The sequence below is a fragment of the Dermochelys coriacea genome, chromosome 7 (genome assembly GCF_009764565.3).
Source record: "Dermochelys coriacea isolate rDerCor1 chromosome 7, rDerCor1.pri.v4, whole genome shotgun sequence".
In the NCBI taxonomy this organism is placed as follows: Eukaryota; Metazoa; Chordata; order Testudines; family Dermochelyidae; genus Dermochelys; species Dermochelys coriacea.
This window is the reverse complement of record NC_050074.1, coordinates 20043921-20065448: the sequence shown is the minus strand read 5'-3', so window position 1 is coordinate 20065448 and position 21528 is coordinate 20043921. Positions and strand designations below refer to the sequence as shown.

The 21528-nt window shown below is 43.8% G+C and overlaps 1 protein-coding gene across 1 annotated transcript in view; it reads left to right on the top strand.

Moving 5' to 3' along the window:
• C7H3orf20 (chromosome 7 C3orf20 homolog) overlaps window positions 1–21071 on the top strand; it is a 47173-nt gene extending 26102 nt beyond the window's left edge. The window contains exons 15-17 of the mRNA XM_043519664.1: window positions 6547–6689; window positions 17862–17987; window positions 20788–21071. Of these exons, the coding sequence (XP_043375599.1) occupies window positions 6547–6689; window positions 17862–17987; window positions 20788–20920 (402 nt within the window). The 3' untranslated portion in view covers window positions 20921–21071. The remainder of the gene's footprint in view (window positions 1–6546; window positions 6690–17861; window positions 17988–20787) is intronic.
• Window positions 21072–21528: the final 457 nt, after the last annotated feature.

Below are 21528 nucleotides of genomic sequence, written 5' to 3'. Positions count from 1 at the left end.
AGCCTTTTAATGAATGCCCTACTGTGTTCTAGAATGGCTCTTTTACAGCCCTGTAAATCTCTGACTGTGGAAGTGTAACACTCTTGTCTCATTGGACAGACAAGACCAGGGATTAGAATGGTTATAAGGCTGTTATTCATTCCTTTTAGCAACCAGAATCCATTGGCTGACCTCTGCAACACACTTAAGCTTATTGTTAACATACAGTCTGGATGTACAGGCACATAAGATGTTATGGTCAAAACAGAGGTCATTGCAGAAGCATTTGAACTTCATGAAATAGTTTTGTTTGAAAGGACTTTGATTTGTGGAACCAAGAATTTACTGCTAAAGTTTTTCCGAAGTAAGGACCTAGATGAAGGGATGAAATTTTAATGGCAGATTTGTTTAAGTGTAGTTATTAAAATAAGGTTTTGATCATTGTTTGACATGAGTAACTTTAAAGCACAAGGGAGGGGGGAGGATTACAGTTTTGAAAAGAAAACTAGGGATGGTCGAGGGACACAGAAATATAGAAAAACTGAGCCAAGCCAAGAAAACAGCATGAAAATCAGGCAACCTGGAGTCTCACTGCAGCTTTGCTACTGATTCACTGTATGCCTTTGGGCAAGTCACTTAACTTCTCTGTGCCTCAGCTTCTCCATCTGTAATATGGACATGATAATATTAATTTGCCATTTTGTAAAGTGCTTTGATAGCCCGGAATGACAGCTGCTGAATAAGTGCCAATTATTCCAATAGTGCTTGAGTAGGCAGATGTACAATAGCTCTTGCTATGCCTGTTTAATCTCCCCTCCATGTAACACATTGCACCAATTCTCATCATGCCACTAAGTCCAGCTCCCACACCCTTGTCCCTGCCCCACAAATATTTTTTATCTTTGCTGCCAGCAGTAAACAAATCCTGCACATGCCCATGTCTGACCCCATGAAATGCACCAAATCCCTTGGGAGGATTTAAAAAGCCTTGTGTGGGTGGTGGCAGGAGAGGGGAGAGGAGTGTCTAGGAAAGGTCAATTGGTCTGCTCGGCTGGGCTGCATGTTGTGATTTCTTCCTGGACAAATGCCACTGTTCGAAAATGTGTAAATGCCTCTTAACAGCCACTGCATTGGTGGGTATTATGTGCTCTGCTGAATAACTGAGCTGAGCTAATGCAGAGAGCTGGAGTAGAAAGCAAAATTGTAAGGCTCTCGCCCAGGGAGGAATTCTTTGTCGAGGAGTATTTGAATAGATGAAGTTGATGTTGGCCATTCCGCTCTAAATGACCCTTCCTGATTCCCCTTCCTCTTCCATGACAGTTACAGAAAGACTGACTCTTATGGACTGATAATGGCGCTTTACCTTACCGAACCTCTTGCACCTTTTGTAGACATGTGCTCTACTAGGTACTAGTGTGATGGGAACCACCCAATTGTCTTTTATGACGTTTGCAGAAATGAGTTTGGTCCTGAGATGCTGTTACTGCCTGACATCTCCTTCATTCTTCTTAGGGTAGGCCTCCTGACCCTTATACCTAGTGCTTAATGTGTAATGAAAGAGGTGTCGGGATTCAAGCAATTAGGTACTGAGGCTCAAGCAATTTTTTTTTTACTTTCAAAACTGACACAGCAAGCCCAGAGGTGCCGGGGCTATGAACAGGTGAGCCCAGAGGTGCCGGGGCTATGAACAGCCAACCCCAGAGGTGCTGGGGCTCAGCCCTGGCAAGCCTTGACATGAATTAAGCACTGCTTGTACCCCCAGTGTAATTAGCACTGAGCTTAATAGTTTGTTAATCACTTGAAGAATTCTCCAGCCTAGCCCCACAGCAAAGAAATATCAGTTGGAGCAGAGCTGGACAAACACTGCCCTGAGGTTTTTGTAAATAATTTGGTGACATCTAAATTAAGTTCCATTCCACATCATGCACATCCCTTTCCCACAAACACTCCTACATGCCTGCAAGCCATTTCTTTTCCTGTTTGTGCACAGCAAAAGCACTCAGGTAATGCCTTGAGTACAGATTTGGGGGTAGAGAGGGTTTATCTGCGGACACCTGTGTGACTGTGTTTGCATAAATGTTCACTATAGGACTGCTCAGGTGGCCATCTTGAAATGTCTGTCGGGGTAGAAACAGACCCGTGCAACTTAGGTGACCAATTCCATAGTGTGATTATCATATTGTGACTATCCCGTACTTAGAAGAATTCTTACATTGAAGACTTCCTGAACAAACGGTATGTTGGCATTTTGTTTGTGAATAGCCAATACACTTGTAATGAATGCAGTCCTGGCTGGACAATAAGAGTGTGGCTCCAAAAGACCCAACAAGCCCTCCTCAGATCGTGACGTCTCCACAGAAGTGGAAGGGACTTTTAAATGTCTAATAGCTGCAGTCATTTTACTGAACTGTTGCTTTGCCTGCAGGTGGGCTGGGAAATTAAATATCTCCCTGAAAGGGGCTTATGAGTAAATAGATTGATAGGGTCAGATCCTCAGCAAGCGTACATTGTTGTAGCTTCATTGCCTCCTTTGATTTACATGGAGCTACCCAGATTTACACCTGCTGAGGAACTGTCCCATAACATATAAAATTAATTAGGGAATCTTGATTATTTTTTTTACCACCTTCCTGTTAGTTGTTTTCCTGCTAAGTCCCTTCTGGCAGAAGCACACACAATGTCACGGAACGAGCTAGGAATAGAATCCAGGAGTCCTCATCCTCCATCCCCTGTTGAAGCTACCAGACTGTTGTTGGGGCTGCTTCAACATAGCTGTTAATTGAATATCTGCCAAACTAACCGAGGTTTGCTGCGGGCTCTGTAGATGCAAAGAGTTGGACTTAACCTGATAACTGGTGAAAATGATGTAATTTGCTATGAGCCTTCCAACAACGAGGCCCTGCTGTTGCCTCCTTTGATGGTGAACCTGAACTATATCATCCGTAACGTTCCTGTGGAACACAGTTGTTGCAATTAAAAGTGGAAAAGGAGATGGAGCCTGGGATAACATGGTCCTTCCCCATTCCGGGGCTTAGAAGCTAAGCAACAGACTCTTGAACATTGTGCAGGGTCCGATGGGCAGCCAACGTAGATCATACATTGGGGACATTAAGCACTCTGGTTGGCTTGCTCCTTTTAGCAGACAGGCTGCTGCATGTTCACCCGTCTGTAGCTTGCCACTGGGGACAGGCCAAATTAGACAGAGTTGCTCCAGTCTCAAGGTAATAAGCTAATTCATTCAACACTACTGCATTCCCTCAGTGCCTGCTAGTCCCCTGTGCTCCAGAAGTTGATGAATATGGCAGCCAGAGATGCAAAATACTTGGGCACATTGAGACTGATTCCAATTTAGAAAGACCACCCTGCAATGAGGAAGATATTTCAACTCCCAACCCCCCTATGTCTCCCCACCTCTTTCAAACAGAGGGTAGATCTGAAGGGAGAAATCAGGATACGTATCTATAACTATCTCAGGAGACATCGAGTGGCACATTAGCTTTGTTCAAATGGACATGGAAACATCTACCCAATCTTGTAAAGTGTGGGTAGGCAGGATAGGAACACAGCAATTCAGCTTGAAAGTTTTTCAAGTAAATGGGTATATTGCACCTTGGTTTCAGACACACCTGCTCCTTTTCCAGATCCTGTAGCTAGATGCCTGATGTCTTTGGTTTTCTAAACATGGAGCCCTTCTGGCTTTCCTTTTGTGAGAAGATATGAAAGTGCTGGTAGCAATCCTAACATCAGCGCGGGCTTTCAGTGCCTTTCTACACCCTCTGCTGCTGCTCCTTGCAGTTCAGAGAGATTAATCGGATAACGCCAGAGGGAGCTGCTGGCGTTCAGAACTCAGGCCAGCTGCCCACACACGGCATTTTGACCAGAAGAGAGATTAACTTGTGAGGCAATCGGTGAGCTTCAGCTTTGAAACAACCCTTTTCTTCCTCACACAGATGTACAAATAGAGCAAGTGTGTGATCCAGTAACCACCACTGACAACTGCCCATGAACTTTCCATATCTCCCTGTATTCTGTGCCCCACCATCCTGATCTCTCATCCTTCTACTCCCCTTTCCTGGCCCTCCACCCATTCACTCCACTCCTTTTGTCACACCCTGCATATATCCCTGTCTCCATCCTATTGCTCTGACCTCACGTCTTCCTATCCCACCCCGTTCCCCCTGCCTAATCGTTGTGCTCCTTCAATCTCCACCCTGCTACTCTGATCTCATATCCACTGACTCACTCTACTCCACAGGTCTCCACACCTGTTGTCCCCCACATCCACTTGTCATCTCGCTTCTCCACCTGTCTTTGCCATCTTCATTCCAGATCTCCTCCCCACGGTGGTCTACAGCTGGAGCAGAGTGGCTCCTTCATTTGTGTTATCCCTGGGTTGTGTTCCACTGAATCACTTCTCCTCCGTTAAGTCTTGGCTTGAAATCTTCCCTTTCCCTTATGATTTTATATGCAAATGACACTATGGAAAAAATAGAATGCATAGTATTGAATTGTAATGCTTCTCCTTCTGCACTGCCCCAATTAGGGAACAGAGTTTTTAGGGCTGTCAAGGCTATATTAAGATTTCATATGGATCAGGTATATATCTATTCATTGCAAATCCTGAACTACACAAAAGCTGCTGCAGAATGTTTCCTGCTGTAAGTAGAAGGTGGAAGTTGAAGGACCGTGCTGTGCCTAGAAGGAGGCTCAGCCCAGAAGAGGTGGGTGCAAAGGTAGCTTTGTGATAACTTTTCACCTCTGATATTCCAGGCTACTTTGAGGATAGGGATTTGGCCCCCAATGTAAGCTAGAGCGGATCCTAAGGCTGCTCTAACTGATGGTAGTTGCCATCAGCCACCGCTAGGCTGTTCTGTATTCCACAACAAATGAAGTACTCCATACTCTAGACACATCTCCCTTCCTGCCCACAGCCAGCCCCTTGTGCTGGGGGCTGCACGGGGTGCTCTAGGACTACCTATGTCACCCCCTTCCTGGGGGAATTCTCCACAGGCCCATTTCACCCCTTTTTGATACATATACATCACAGGAGTGGCATGAAGAAACTGCAGAGTGGGCCAGAAAACTCCCTGTAGTAGAGACTGATGAACCTCAGCAGACTCAGAGGTTCAGCTTGGGTTTGTACCCAAGAATTTAGAACCCAGATTTGCAGAAAGTTGCCCACAATCCCCAGTTACCTGGAGGTTTCAGTTAAAATGGTCAGCAGTGAAACAGTTATGTTTCAGAGTTAACTTGTCATTGATTAAAAAGGGTGAAATGTTCATGTATATTTTTTGTGAAAAATACATCCCATTTTTCATCTAGCTCTAGAGCTGCTTGAAAACATTCACATTTCGATTTTTTCCCCAGTTAAATTGATGATTTTTTGCAAAAGTTTTCATAAAAAATCTTACTATTTTTCAGCTGGCTGCATTTTCATCCCAACCCAGGAAAAACACAGCTGGTTCCAGTGGGTATCAGTTTGAGCATTTGGGTTCACTTGGCCTTAAATTCCAGGGGAAGGGGTTAATAAATCCATACAGTCTGAAACAAATGATCAAAAGAAAATGTAAATAACCCTTAATTTTTGCACAAACTCTAGTGCTTCCTTGATCCTCTGATCTGCAAGATTAGGCTTGAGGTCTCAAGAAAACAGGACCCAGGAGGTACCTGATATCATATAAACAGCATCCATCTTGAATGTTCATGCTTCTGTTTCTATTCCTAGCCAGCATTTATAAGTAAAGTGAGGCATGCAAATGGAAAAAAGTTGTCATGTATTGACACACTCACATCACCAGCTTCACATTAGTCTCATACACACATCTATTAATTGCTCAGCCATCCTCTCCTCCAGCCTCTGTGATGCTTACAACAGCTGTTCCAGAGGAAGAAGAGGTAATGTTTTGAGATTTGAGGTTGGCTCAAACAAAACTCATTGAGTGTAAACCCACCACAAATCAGAATCAATATTTTCTCCCAAAAAACTTCTGACAAGGAAACCACCAAACTCTGCCCAGCTCTTCGACCTTGAATAGCTCCAGAATTCATGCAGCCATACGTATGTTATGCTCACATCCAGGGCAGGCTCTAGGTTTTTTGCCGCCCCAAGCAAAAAAAAAAAAGGATGGCCGGAATGCCACCCCTGGAATTGTGCCGCCCCAAGCATGTGTTTGCTTTGCTGGTGCCTAAAGCCAGTCCTGCTCTCAATCAATCTACCCTACACTATTCCTAAAGCACAGTGTAGCATCTAGTTGACACTAATGTTCAGCGGTTTCATAGAAACATTGCCGGCAAAAGGGCTTTCACAGTGTGGAGGACAGTCCCATACTATTCCATTCCAAAAGTAAGTTGAATTCCAGTCAGCACTGATGGTGTTAACTGCTTTGAAGGCAGAAAGTGTGTTTGCAGCACTCAGAGGCCCTAACCACTGGGTGAAAACATCTAAGAGTCCTGTGCAAAACAGGAAAAGGAAGCCATTTGGCCCAAGCTTTCACGCTTGGTTTTATTTTTTTTTTATGGCAAAGCATTTTTTTTTCCTCTTTCTTCTTCCTGCCTGTTTGTCAACAGATGTACGCTGGAGGGAAGCTGCTCTTCGGGGGCTGTGTTTTCAACGGATATGGCTGCAACAAGAAGGACCTGCTGAAGCAGATCGGCCAAGCTCGCCTCGACTGCAAGATGGGTCACTTCCTGCCAGAGAGTTTCAAATTTAGGTAAAGCAGGAAATGCGGGGAAGGGGGCCCCATGTCACACTGAGGTCTGTTTGTGACATGAATCTGGCTAACTAGGCGAAATCGAGGGGGCAGTGATAAGGAGCGTGGGGGCATTGATAAAGTCATTATCGGCCATTCCAGTTAATAAACAGCGTGAACGGAAAAAATAATGGAAAAAAAAAAGTAGGACCAAGTGGAATATTCTTCCCTCACGTGTTCCTGGAAGCTCCTTAATTCAGAGCACTGTGACTCGATAGACAGAGGCATAACTAAGAGCTTGATCAATCATCCCTACTATGTGGGCATGCCCAGAGCACAGACACAACTCCCTAAGATCTGGCCTAGCATGTACTAGGAGGGATGTGGAGGAGATGTAGCCATGCTGTTACATTTCAGTTAACAAAGTCAGTGGGCTGCCTTACAAATTTGTGTTGAGCTTTTCAAAGCCAATTGGATTTAACCACAACTGAACATCTCCATCTTGACTGCCTGAGATTTCATTTCAACAACCCATTACTCCATTATGCCTGCCATTGAGGCACAGATATTTTGCCACACTGAGGTGTTCACCTTTATTCTGGTATTTGAGGGTTTCCTTATATGTGGAATGGGAATCTGTTCAATTTAGTTATTGCTGGGAGTCAAACTGTAGTTTTTAATGGCCCGCCACTATTCCGCTGGGAGCTACATCTTAACTGCGATCTATCCCCCTTGCAGTTCAGAGACATAGCTGAACTATACGACAGGTAGGGCATGTCTCCAGTGAGAATTTAATTCACATTAAGGTAGGGTGTGAATTTAACGCAAAATAATTATTCCGTATTAACTCCATGTGTGGATGCTCTTATTCCAGAAGAATTCTGAATTAAACTGATTGGGAATAAGGCACTCTCATTCCAGAATAAGGGCATCCACACAAGGAGTTATTCAGGAATAGCTATTCCAAAATAATTCCCTGTGTAGACAAGCCCTTAAATTCTCCCATACTTCAGGGTGTATCTCTTAGGTAGGGAGATGCATTTATTGGACTCACCTTGAGACATTTACTACTATGCGTACATTTTCACATTCATTTCGCAGGTTTTCCCCCCTGTATATCTGAAGAATATATATATTTTAAATGTAGCCCTTAAATTGTAACCAGCAGGCAGTTATCTACTTCACTGCACCACTCTGGCCTCTGTGCTGTAGCTATGGTGTTTTAGTGATCCACGGAGGTCCCAAGGGAACTGCTTGGCACATGCAAGCTGCATCAGATGTGTGCTTATTTGCCCAATTTACATGACATATTAGATGCCAAGGAAATGGCAGTTTTATCACTTAATTCAAAGCCAGATATACAGGCAGGATGGGAACCTAGTTCCCTCAAGCACAGTCCAGGCCTTTGAGGGTACTTCAGTATCAACACTCTTCTCCTCTCTATTTTATAGCAAGGCTGGAGTCTGAGCTCCAGAACCTGACTCAAAGGTTTGGGTTGTGCTATTGAGTATCCTGACTTCAGTGTCTACAATCCAGACACATGGAAGGATTTCCTCACTCTGAGCCCCTTTGATTTAAGAGGCAAATCCTGCTCCCCTTCTCCCACCCCACAGGCACAGAAAAATCCAGAGGTCACTTTGATCTGGCAAACAATAGCAGTGAAGCCAAGGCAGCTATCAATCTGATTTTCAATGCGATTTGTGCTCCTGAGTCAGGGTTTGTCTCCAGGGGGACAACCAGGAAAGTTAATCCAAATCAACGAAAGGTGTGAATTTGAAGTGGGCTAGTCAAACCGCATTAAGTTCTTGTGCAGATGCCGTTATTCAGAATTAAAGTGGCCTTAATTCAGTTTATCTTAATTCACTTCCAAAGTGAATGTCCACACATGCTGCAGTCACACCTCTGATTACAGTGGGCACATGTCTATTTTTGAAAATCCCATTCTAAATCCAATTAAATGGCTGCTCAAGGCAAATCAAAACCACAGCTTGGCTATAACTAAAATAAAATAAATGAAATCTACAATAAAGAAATAAATATACAAATGAATCAAATAAACGCAATATTCAAGAGGTAACAGCCTACTTGAACTGGGAGGCATCATGGCCCAATGGATAGGACCTATACTGCTAATGCAGAGATCTCAATACTAGTTCCCACTCTGCCACTCTCTTGATGTGTGTCCCTGGGCAAGTCACAAGGTAGCTTTTCAAAAGCAGCTAATGGATTTAGGCGCTCAATTACTTTCGGTGAGATGTCAGCTCCGTAAAATCCTCATGTGTAAAATGATGACAATAATGCTGAATCACCTTTGTAAAGCAAAAAGAAAAGGAGTACTTGTGGCACCTTAGAGACTAACAAATTTATTTGAGCATAAGCTTTTGATGAAGTGAGCTGTAGCTTACGAAAGCTTATGCTCAAATAAATTTGTTAGTCTCTAAGGTGCCACAAGTACTCCTTTTCTTTTTGCGAATACAGACTAACACGGCTGCTACTCTGAAACCTTTGTAAAGCACTTACAGATTCCAGAGGAAAAGCATTAAACATTAGCTGTTATTTAAAATGGGTAACTCCAAATAAATGTCTTTCCAGTGCTTTAAGGGGATATCTCATGCTGTGCATGCCGCAGGCATTGGTCTGTAAACTAGCAATGAGAGATATGTGCCAAGATTCCATCCACAATCGCTGCACTATGCCAAACTGGGTGCCCCAAAGAGCACATCTAGCATTCAAAGGGTTAATTGGTGCTGGGTGTTGGGAGTTTATTAGGCCAGATGAGAAAATCCTTAGCTGCACGTATGATATAGGAAGGGTATGAACTCATTTGCAGTCTCTTACAGTAACCCTTCCCCACCGCTGACTAATGCCTGTTCGTTCCTGTGGTATGTAATGTTCTCTGCCGTCATGTTCATGGAGGTCGAAGTTATTTTTAATGCAGCTGTAATATGGGTAGCAAAAATATCCAGGAACAGTGTTAACTTGTTTTCTTTTTCACTTTAATCTTGCTGCTCTTGGACAGGAAACACAGACTACACTGTGTACTGGAACCCGTCTACTGAGTGTAGTAGATTGATACAGCAAGGGTAATTGACCCTTTCACTGCTGGGCACTAGTGGTTTGCTTGCAGGAGCTTTTATGCCTTTGAAGGACTAAGGTAATTGAAACCTCTGTAACTGCAGGTTCTCTTTGAAACACTGAAAAGGTCAGTGCACGCGCTCTCTTTCTTTCTCTTTCTTTGTTGTTCATCTTCTTTCTTGGCATCTTATATTTCTTATCTGTACTAAAATTTGAGGACCAGATATTTTATTCAGTCCTTGCTCCAAGCAACATTCCCATTGACTTCAGTGGATGTTTGTTTGAGTAAGGACATCAGGTTTAGGAAGACATTTTCTCTTTGGGCAGGTTATTCCATAACTGTTTTCTATGAGGTTTCCTGCACCTTCCTCCAAACCATCTGATGTTGCCCATCACCGGAGACATAATATTGGATTAGATGGACCCTGGGTCTGATGTGATATGGCAGTTCCTATGTTACTGTGAATATAACATAGAAAATCCTGCAGGTTCTATGTCAGGGGTCTCAAAGTCCCAGCCCGTGGGCCATCTGCGGCCCAAGAACCTCCCTACTGCAGCCCACAGAAACTTTTTAAAAAGTTATTTCATCCGGCCCCCATGGCTGCCAGTTGGGGGGAGGAGGGACGGGAGGGGAGCGGGCAGGAGAGATTTGCATGCCCCTCTCCCTGGAGGAGAGACCCATGCAGCCACACTGCTGGCTCTGTCTGCTGCAGGTGCTGCCCCTCCCCCTGCTCTCCCCACCCCCCACCGCAGCTCCCATCGGTTGGGGGAGAGGGACAGAGGTATCGCTGGGCAGAGTCAGCCATGGAGGCAGCATCACTAGTCTCCGGGCAGAGTCAGCCAGGACTGTGTGAGGCCATGGGAGCAAAGTGACATTATTGACCTGCTGGGAGGATCTGAGGACTGGCACTGGCCCTAAGGTAAACTAAGTTTGAGACCTCTGTTCTATATTGTATAGGGCTAAACTGATCAGCCCTTTTAAACCCAGGACCATAGACATTTTCCAGGCTGCTTAGATGTAGTAGCAGTCACCTCAAAGTGGCACTATTTTGCATGACCTCAAGGCAGACACAGCAAGCTTATCAAGTTTTGTCTGGGGACCATCATACTTTCAAAGCGATTCTCACTGTGTGTTTGTGTATAAAGGTTTAACAAAATGCATTCTCAGAGCCATGAGGAAAGCTGCTGACCCAAAGCATGCACATTCTGCAAACCCCCTCTCTAAAGGAGGAGAGCTCAGTGCAGCCAACTCTGGAGCCAGTCATTGCTGCTTGGCTGTATGACTTGGGGGTGGCAGTGATGGTCAGTCAAGAGTAACACAAAGTGCTCGGGTCCAGATCCATCCCTGTTCCATGTCCATTCATGTCAACGGGCCTAAACCTGGGGTAGATTTGGCTCCATTTGTCCTCTGGGTCTGAGTGTGCTCCCAGCCCTTGTGCATTTGGAATGGATTTGGGAGCTTACATGTGAGGCTGTGCGGACTGTGGAGGGAAATGGGGGGCTAGCCCGATAGTCTTAAAATAAAGGCACAGGGTAGATTAAATTGCATTAAAAAGATGGTAGAGGAACCTCATCTGAATGGACTTTTCAATCACAGCCAGGCACTAACCAAGTGCAATGAGGATCTGATGTCTGGGGTGGGGGGTCTATGCAGAAGGCACAATGACGGCGCAAGACTCAGGTATATCTGGGGGCTGTTGTGTCCCAGGGAGTGACCCGCAGTAGCAATGTTTGCTGTATTTCAGACCATACCATGTTTCACACAGCCCCAGGGCAGAACACTAAAGAGCCTCAGACAGTCCTATGTTTCAGCACTGCATCCCCTTAGAGTGGGGTGGTAGCATGCTGATAACAAGATGTCTCCGTGCGATGGGGACGCAGAGCTGTAGGAATCAGGAAGCCATTTTACGTCACTGGGGCTTGTCCGTGATCTTATATTCGGACTGACGGATGAGGCCAAGATAAGGGAGGAAGCAGAGAGACATTGCATCGTGGCTGCAAGCATTCATTCCCTCTGCACAATGTGGCGAATGGGAATGAAGGACGGGTGGGAGAGTGAGGTGGAATGTGGCTCCTCCTCACCCAACCTCTCCCATGGTCATAAATAGATTGGCTCACAAAAACGAGAGTGAGGATCAACTATTTGTTCCTAAGGGCTTCCACCTTCCCTTTTGCTGGTCTGAAGCCAGGAATCTGTAGTGTGGAAAATGTAGAAATGTAAGGCAAAATTTTCCCTTCTGATCTGCAGCATGGTGTAGAGACTACAGCAGGCGCAGGTGAGATGGGGAAGAGGGCTCAGCAAATGGCAAGTCTTTTAGCTGTCAGACTGGAGAAGAAAGCACAGATTGGCTAGATGCTGCAGTGGAAGAATGAATAGGGTTTGGTGACAGCCTAGAAGTGCAAGTGAGATGAACAGGGCTAAATCTGATAGTAGTGCCCTTCCAAACAGGGGTAATGGGATGGAGGATGGCACATTTGGTGATGGAGAAAGGAGACCGTGAAGGAGTTCAGTTCCAGTTGTGCTGAAGTTGACTTGGTAGTGGGAGTAATTGGAGATGTGGGACCATGCAGAAGGGGAGAGGTCAGGGCCATCAAGTTTTACATGAACCCAATAATTAGAACATGGCTTGTCATAGACAAGACGAGAACAAGGGCTGCAGTCAATGGCTGGAGTCTCCCAAGGATTTAACACAGGTCAGTGGTGGTGTGTTTTTACAAAACAAACAAGAAAACAGAACCACACTACCAAGTTCAGCCAGTAACAGGAAAGCACCACAGCTGTGTTCTCTTCTGTGCGTGCCATTGTGAACTGCCTGGGGTGTGGGCAGGAAAATAAGCCAAAGGCTTGTGTAATAGGATGCAGTCAACATAGAAAAGGAATGCTAGAAAGTGGCAAAAAAAAGGAAAACCTGTCAGTCTGAAGGTCAGTGAGACAAATCTCTGGCACTGAGTTTTCAGGAAAGGTCAAAGGTAGCAGAACTGTTTATGAAACATTTAAAGACAGGTCCATATCCCACCCCACCCGCTTGGATTCCTAAGAAGTCATAGCAAGTGATCAATATTTCTCTTGTTGAAACAAGTCAGAGAGTGGGAGTAAGAGGAAGGTGAATACATAATGGCTTTGTCATAAGACAAATAGACAATCTAAGACAGAATCGAGCTTCCTAGAGTACTGGCCATTTAGTAGTATATATTTTAAAGGATCAGCATGACAGCAGTAAAATATGCAGAAGTCATAAGATTTGCTCAGCTGCTTTAAGAGTCTGAGGTCCCTGCTGTTTCTCAGTGCTATTGCTATTAGTTTTTATTAGCACTAATAATATTGCAATAGTGTTGCTATTGCATTGAATGCACCTACAGTGAAATTTATCTCAGGACGGGGTATGCAGAAAACAATACAAGACTGTGTCTCAGGCAACCACAGACGCCTTAAATCCCACCGAGACTAAGGAACTGGGTTATCCAGTTAATGTTTCAGGTAGTGATGGATTATGCATTGCACATTTATCGTAAGTAAAGTCCCTGAGTTTCTGCTGGTCTGCATAATCGGCTGTAATAAATTATCAAAGAGCCAGCCGCCCCCATCCTAAACTGCATTAATGCCTGTGCAGTCCGTCAATGTCTCTGTCCATTGCTGTGAATAATTGAGTGCAATGACACAGGCTGGAACTTTGCTAATAGTTAAAAGGCTTTCAAATTAAAGCAAGTAATGGAGGGAACAAAGAAGACTGACTGCAAATCATGTCCATAGGTGGGTCATTTGGAGCTTTATTCCTGTTGTTGGAAGTTCGAATAGCCCTCCATATACATCCCCCAACTTTCTGACATCCCCAAAATCAAACCAAAACAACTTCTGCTTTGTAAAGGCTCTTGGATAAAGCCAATGTTGATTTGATCCCAGCTTTTCTTTTTTCTGACATTCATTTTCGTATTGCATTTCTTTACTGTTGCTTCCAAGGAAACTTTCAAAGCACCATACAGGAGAATCCTGAAAATGATGTTACTTCAAGCATTAATTTTGTGGGAATATTTCCTGAAAAGCACAGCCCACTGAAAACTGAATCCAGGTCTTTAGAGAACTTGAGTTCTGACTGATCTTAGTGCTTAAAACCACAGGAAATCCTCTCCAATAGTATGCAACCACAGAGCAATTTCTTGCTCAGGCAAATACCAGATGGCAGGAGTCTATGCTGGCATGAAGGATTTCCTCAGCTTTATAACACTTTATAGGATGCTTTTCATTCATGGCTTTCAAAGCACTTTACTCCAGTGAGAAAGTGTCATTTCCATTCTCAGGGAAACTGCAGTGTAAAGAGATTTAGTACGGTTAGTCAAAAATGTTCTGCCAAACTTTTTTTTGATGGAAAATTTGTTTTTTTGACAGAATGAACCTTTTGGTGAAGTGTCACCTTTCTCTGGAAATGTTTAATTTTTTTTCATCAAACAGGTACCCCAAAACTGAAAAGTGTGTTGTTTTTGGCTGAAAACTGAATGGAGTTTAGTTGCAACATGTCCCATTCTCCTCCCTGGGCTGGGCTCTTCAGCTAAACTTCATCTTCTGTGATGCACTGTGGCCATGGGCCTTACCTGATGCACTGCCTTCCCTCGAGTGAAGGGTGTGATTCATCATGAAAAATGTAGTCGGATCAGGGAGCCTGGTCTATAGAGGAGAATGGGAGCATGGGACACACAAACTGTAACTCCCATGAGGCACAGCCCCTGCATTTCCATACTGAATATTTCATTTTCCATCTGAAAGATTTTGGTTTTTGATTTTTGGCCAAAAAGTCAAAATTTTCAGCAGAACTGAAATAGTTCTGCTCCAACCGCCTCCAATAGTTCCAACTGGTTCTATTATCAAGTGACTTTCGCAAGCCCAGTCAGGGCAAATCTGTGAACAAAGCCTAGATCTCCTGTCTCCCAGTCCTTTGTCTTCGCCTCTCAATCACAGTGCCTCCAACTTCTGAATAATGTGGACATTGTTAGAAGGAACAGGAAAAGAAGATGTAAGAGACTGCTAATTGCTCCATGCACTCTGGCATTGGTAATAAACAGGTCATATAGAATGTGCCTGTCTGAGACAAATGGGCAGCCTCTGCCCACTGCTCTGAAAGCAGGGTTACAGCTGACCATTTAAAATGTGTATCAGACTTGCTGATCCATCAGCCTCCTTTTTACAGTATCCCCATAAGTCTCCTGAGGTACAGTCACCCTCACACATAGTATGGCCATTGACACAGTTGGTGCAGTTAGCTGGAAAGATCCAGTACTAATGTTAATAAAAATTCTGATAAGAATAATGAAAAACCTGCCAGTTGCAATACAAAATATTGCTCTTCTGGGAAATTAAAGGTATGGTGGTATCCATGGTACTATGGTGGTATCCATGGTACTATGGTGGTATCCATGACGTATACCCACCTGCACCCATGTTGCACAGGAAGACGACAACAAAACCCTAAAGCCTGTGTGAATACGTTTTCCCCAACCTGGGATTCAGTTTAACCATGCCCATGTTGACAGAAATCGCCATGGCTAAACATCTCATTACATTATGCCCAAAATACCATCAGTATCTAAATAACAGGCCACGGCAGCTGGAGCACTGGAAATTGAAGCTGTTACCTCTTGATTGGAAAGGGCAGCAGCTCCAAGGCATGGTCTCACCTGTGGACAGCTGGCTCTCCTTTGATAGCAGCAATTTCTGTTGCTTGAGCTGTAAGTCCCTTTATGGATACTTCAACGAGAAATCTCATTTTGTTTTATCAGGAACAATCCAAGATAAAATGAGGCAAGTAGTGAAAAATAAAGCCCAAAGCTTTTCCACCCTTAATGTCAGAGATCCTCCATCAAGCTGTGATTTTCCACAATCTATCCTGCAAAACAGCATGTGATAACTATATCAGGTCACTGCAAAATGGGACTAAACTTTCAATATCTTCCTCCCAAGGATCTCATAAAGCAGGCTGATTGGGTCACCTCTCAATGAATGTGCCTCCCTTGGCACTTCTATTGTATTATATAGCTGAGGCCATTGATATGATGTTATATACTGAGGGCTCTTTGCTAGCGTCTAGCTCTCCAAATGTGGTACAGTCTTCTTTAACATGTTTTCCTCATAAAAAAAAACAGCTACAAATGATTTGGGTAAGCTACAGCGAGTGTCCAGATCATGGACAACAGAACTAAGACTCGTGAAGTCCTGTAATGCAGCCAGCCTAATTGCTGATACGGGTGCTGCCTATAAGGAGTTGTCAGTGCAGTCTTTACTTGGGCAAAGTTTGATGCCTATGATCCAGATCGTCTGTTTCAAGTACTAGTGCTAAACTGTACATCAGGAACCTGCTGGGATTGTGAGTAATCAGGCTTATGAATTAATTTAGCTAGGAAAAAATAAATGACGCAAAGAAAGAACCTATTAGAGGGGAATTGCAGGTATGCATTCTCCCTTAACAAGAGAATGCGATCACAGGTGTATTTCGTAATGGACTCTGCTCATCACTTCATTACACAAAAGCTATCAGCCCCATTTAGTGTAATGAAGTTTCACTACTCACTTCACCCTTTAGCAGCCCTCTGGAAATTCGGTTTCTTGTAAAGCTGTGCTGCTTTATCTGGGGGCTAGCAAGAGTATAAAGAAGTAGTTAGGAAAAATGCATTTTAAAGGGAAATTGTTAAGCTTAATGAGCCCCAAACTTGACTTGTCTCATTTTGTTCTCTTTGATTCTTACATGTGATTTTCCCCCCAATGCTCTCTTTTCTATAAACAGTGCCAGCTACCCAGTCCTAAAATCTATCACACCACCACAGTAACCCTATGACCACAAACTACTGGCCCTGGCTTAGTTCTCATGAGTCACACTGCAAAAATGAACTAAAGTCTAGCACTTATAAGCAGCCCTCCTTATCAGCACAGATCAGGAAGTGCTTTACAAGTATGAATGAACATAGTTGTCTCCATTTTACAGGTGTTCAGAGACGTTTACCTTTGCTAATACGGTGAGATAGTGGCACAGCTGGGAATAGGACCCAAGTCTTCAGGCACTGTGTGCACTATCCACAGAACGATGGTGTCTCCCACACAAGCCACTGTGAGCGTCTAGGGGGAATTCGAAATGGGGGGTAAGGTTTTAGTTCCAGCTTGCAAGGAGCGGTTATAAGGAACAGTGTGTATGTTTTCATTTTAAATAATGTCGTATTTAAAGACCATTCGTTTATTCTGAGGCATGATTCCACTCACAGCTGTGTGAGCATTCAGGACAAACTTTGGATCATTTCCACCAGTGAATATGTTGCTTCACTGGGAACAAGGCAACATATCAACTTGGGCAAAAGCTTTCTTTTCCCCCTTTTGATTCCACGCAGCAAATTTTTGCCATTTTCCATGGCAAAGCCCAGTTTTGTTGAACAAATTGGCAGGGGTTTAATCTCCCTCACTTTTACAGAAACCAGATAGAGAGTGGGCAAGATTCAGAACTGGTGTAACTGGGTGCAACAAGAACAATGCTGGAGTAAATGGTGTGTACGTGGACACACTAATTGAATTGTACTGCTACCATTTATATTACAGTAGCTTCTGCAGGCCCCAACTGAGATCAAGGTCCCATTGTGGTACGTGCTGTACAAACACAGAGTAAGACATAATCCCTTCCCAAATTGCTTACAGTCCAAATACACAAGACAGACAAAGGGTAGGATAGGAAACAAACTCAGAGAGAGGTGCGTGACTTGCCTGAGATCACACAGCTAGTTAGTGGTAGAGCTGGGAATAAAATTCAGCTCTCCTGACTCCCAGTCCAGTGTTCTGTCTACCAGACCATGTTGCCCTTCTCCATTTGGCTATTGACGGAATTCAGAAAAGGGCTAGATAATTTTAGATCCAATATTTAGTGGCTGTTTAGGCTTAGGTAATAACAGTTATAAAAACTCATTCTTCAGGATGTAAGATGATGATCTTATGGTCAAGGCAGCAGACTCTGGATTCTGCTCCTGGCTTTGCCCTAGACTTCCTGTGGTCAGGTCTGGACGTCTGGTTCTGGCCCTCCACTGGCAATGCTGAACAGATGCTCTTGAAATGCTAGTTGGCAATACCAAATGCAATTCTTTTTGCCTCTGCAGTTCTATCCCTGTGGAAGACCCTGATCTGGACAAATTGAATAGCCAACAAGATTCAGTGAAGACAACTAGTGAAGAGCCTTCTTTAGTGCCCAAGGGGAAAGATACTCCCCGCTCAAAGCTAAAGATGTAAGTCCAGGGAAGGCTGTCCCAGGGTAGGCTGCCCCTGAAAACGCCAGGAATTAGCTGAAACATCTGCAAGTGTTCCCTATTAGCTGCCCTCGGTTAAAGACTTTTTTTAAATCAAGGGTTTGGTATTTAGAGAAAGAAGAGGCATGGGAGTGATTAATTTTGCAGGCTGCTGGGGTTTCTGCTAGTTCCTCTCTAACCCTGATTGTAAACAACATCTTTTTTTAAAATTGGTGCAGAGAGAAGCTAAGGAAAGGATTGGTGTCTTTTTAGCTTAGGATGCCATTTCTCTCCCTCCACTCAGAAGACAACTTGCTACAGTGGGAGTGGCAATTTTAATGGAAAAGGTGACTCTGTGTAATCTGACCTTTCCTTAAAAGTGCTGTAGGGAATGTGGTGATGCACAGAGATCCTCAGGAAACATGTCATTTGTTTGTGTGCTTGCACCCCTATGTTAGTGAGGAGGAACTTTTAAACACTCCTTGTTTGGACTGAGGAGGGACTAGATGGGGGTCTCTCCTCTGCCTCACCCTGATTCCACTTGGATCTCATGCCACCGTGTGGTACCTCTTGGTAGATGCTGACTTTAGCACAGTGACCGTGGAACTGAGCTCAAGTCAGTAGAAGATTTGCTTGTGAGAGGCATCATATACATATGACAGTTTTGGAAGGACAGAGCTGTATTCTGCCACTGGGCTCAGTTATGTCCTCACTTGCTCTCATTGAAGTCAATGGGATTGTGTTGCATGAAGAACTAGGTTCATTGATTTCATGGTACTTTCAGCACCTAAACATGGGCTTCAGCCATGTTACCTAAAGGAGAACCGTTCTAGTTGTGAAATAGTAGGAGGCTCCATAATCACTAGAACTAACCAGTGGAGTGAGACATTATCTCATGCATTAGGCCAGTTAATTATCTTAGATACGATGATGATATGCACCCTAGAATTGTGATGGCTGGTACTGATGACAGGATGGATGTGGGGATCAGTTATGGCTGATGAAGTTTTTCCCACTATTTCAAAGGTGCTGAATGCTCTGACGAGCTATCTTGGTGTTCCAAATTAATTTTCCATCAGTGGCTTCCATAACTATGATTGCCCAAATTCAAATCAACCCAAAATTTGTTTTATTTGCAGTCTCAACATAATTTCCATACCTGTCCATCACTCAGCTGCCTCAGCATTTAGCATAAATGATATGTTCTACTTAGGAGAAGCCCAGCAGTGGAGTTAACAAGGGGTAAAACAGGTCAGGTGTGAGGCACACTGGCAGACCAGTGTAGAGTTCTGAAGATTGCAACAGGGGATATGTGGGGCTATGTGCCATGATGTTGAGATGCATTTACCGAGCTATGGGTGGGTGAGGAAAGCCTGCGCAGAAGTGAAGGAGGCCCCTTGGTCCTGTAGTTCAGCTGACTGGGACAGCACCTGTTAGATGTTGGACTCTTAGATTTTCTTGTTCTGATGAGTCAGTACTGATTACATCAGTCAAGTTACTGTAGTCAGTATTAAAACAGGACTGACCAACAGACTGGACATTCAATCCTGGGAAATTTAAAAACATGCTTTTCTAAAAGGAGTAAAATAGCATTGTCTTGTGGAAAGCCACTTGCAAATTAATTCTTTTTAAATTAATGACATAGTTTTTTAGTGCTTCCACAATAAGGGGGAGAAGGGGATCTGATTTTGTGCCTCTGAAGCCCTTAATAAGTTAAGTGATGTGTCTAGAGAAACATCCCCCTCATCTGTAGAGTTCAAGTTTTAGAGGAGTGCTGTCTAAACTTTTAAGCACCCTAAATATGTAGAACTTTTTGCAATCATCATAATCCTTGGTAAGGGCGAGAAATTGTTGAGAAGAGTGGCCCATAGGATTTAATGAGGAGCAGTGGGAGGAAACTGAAAAAATAACATGTAGGGTGATTATTAGTAAAAGTATCTTCACAGTGAGGTCTCAGACTGTAGGATAATATGCCTGGGATAGAAACTCCATCCCTCAAGTTGTTTAGAACTAGCCTAGACAAAGCAATTGACTGTACACTCCAGAAAATGGTTCTGGATGAACTGGTGAATATTATCACACAGTAGGCCTCTCCCAACTCTAAATTTCTGTGGGTCAGATTCCACTCTGACATATGCCTGTGAATCTCCCACTGGACACAATGGGAATCTGCCCATGAATATACATAAGGACAGAATGTAGCCCAAAGAATCTATCAAAGCCTAGATAGAGGCTGAATTCTGCTCTAAAGTCATGTCTACATTGCCCTGCAGTTTGGACTGTGAGGGTGTGAATAGCAGCATGCACCAAAATGCTGCGCTGTAACTCCCCCATGTGGATGCAGTGGGCTCAAATTTACATATCCCTAGTTCACGCTAATATCCTCTTCCTCAGTTGGGACTAATTGATTTGACAGGAGTTTCTCTGGTGTAACAGAGAGCTAAATTCAACCTTATGTTGCCGCTTTGGTTTGGTTTGTTGCACTTTGCTCCAACCCTCACAGTTAAGACTAATCTAGTCCTCTCCTGTTTTCTCATCAGAGCCCAAATGGGTGGAGTAGCAGCGTGGGGTCAAGTCAAATAAGACATAATTAGGACTGTCTTGGGCATTTAAATGAGTTAGCCCATTTCTAAGGAGGCTGTTTTAATAGGTATCATATCTTCATATTACTGAATTGTGCTTTTCTTAACACGGCTTTATTTTCCCCATATGAAATATTTAGGATCTGATTTATAGATACCTTCCCTCAAACTACAAGACAACTCAACCTCCTTTACCCTCTCTGTATGTTCCTTACTAGATTAAAGCCTTTGACAGCCATGCAGTGCATCTTTTCCATGCAAGAGCAGCACCAGCAGAAGCAGAAGGAAAACCAAAAACCGCAAAGAGCACAAGCAAAAGGCAGCAGAAGAACTAGTGAGGCTAGAAAATAGACACCCCAGGCATCTACTTCACACAGAGATACGGACATAGCTACATCTTTCTAAACCTGCTCTGCCATTTTGTCCAATCTGCTATATTTTGATTGTTAGTAACAGGAAATATTTACTTTTAAAATCTCAGTATAAAATTGCAGTCAGCAAATGCTTCTTGGTTTGCTTAGTCTTGTTTTCCTCAAACCTTAAAGAAGGTTCCTCCCCATGTACACTGGCCCCAGTGATTGCACAATGCCTGGAGAATTCCAGCTCGACAGAAGAACCAGAGAGAAACCAAATCATTGAGGATTCATGTGAACTAAGTGTCTGCTTTAACCAGTGTCCAAAGACATCCTAGAATGTCTTTGTAATGGAGGTAGGGGAATGAGCTAACACTGAACAAGTCCAGGTGAGCCAGGAACGTAGACGAATCTCTGCGATAAGCTTGTTGGCGTATCTGCATTTTCGAGGGCTTGCCTTAAAGGTGCAAGAAGCAAAAAAGGGAGAATAACAGCCTGTTTAGATAATACTCTGGCAACCAGTGTGATAGTTCACTCAGTTCTATATGACTGGAGTGGCCCAGGACTGGGATAAACAAGAGACGCTGGTGAGCAGTACTAAGGCGC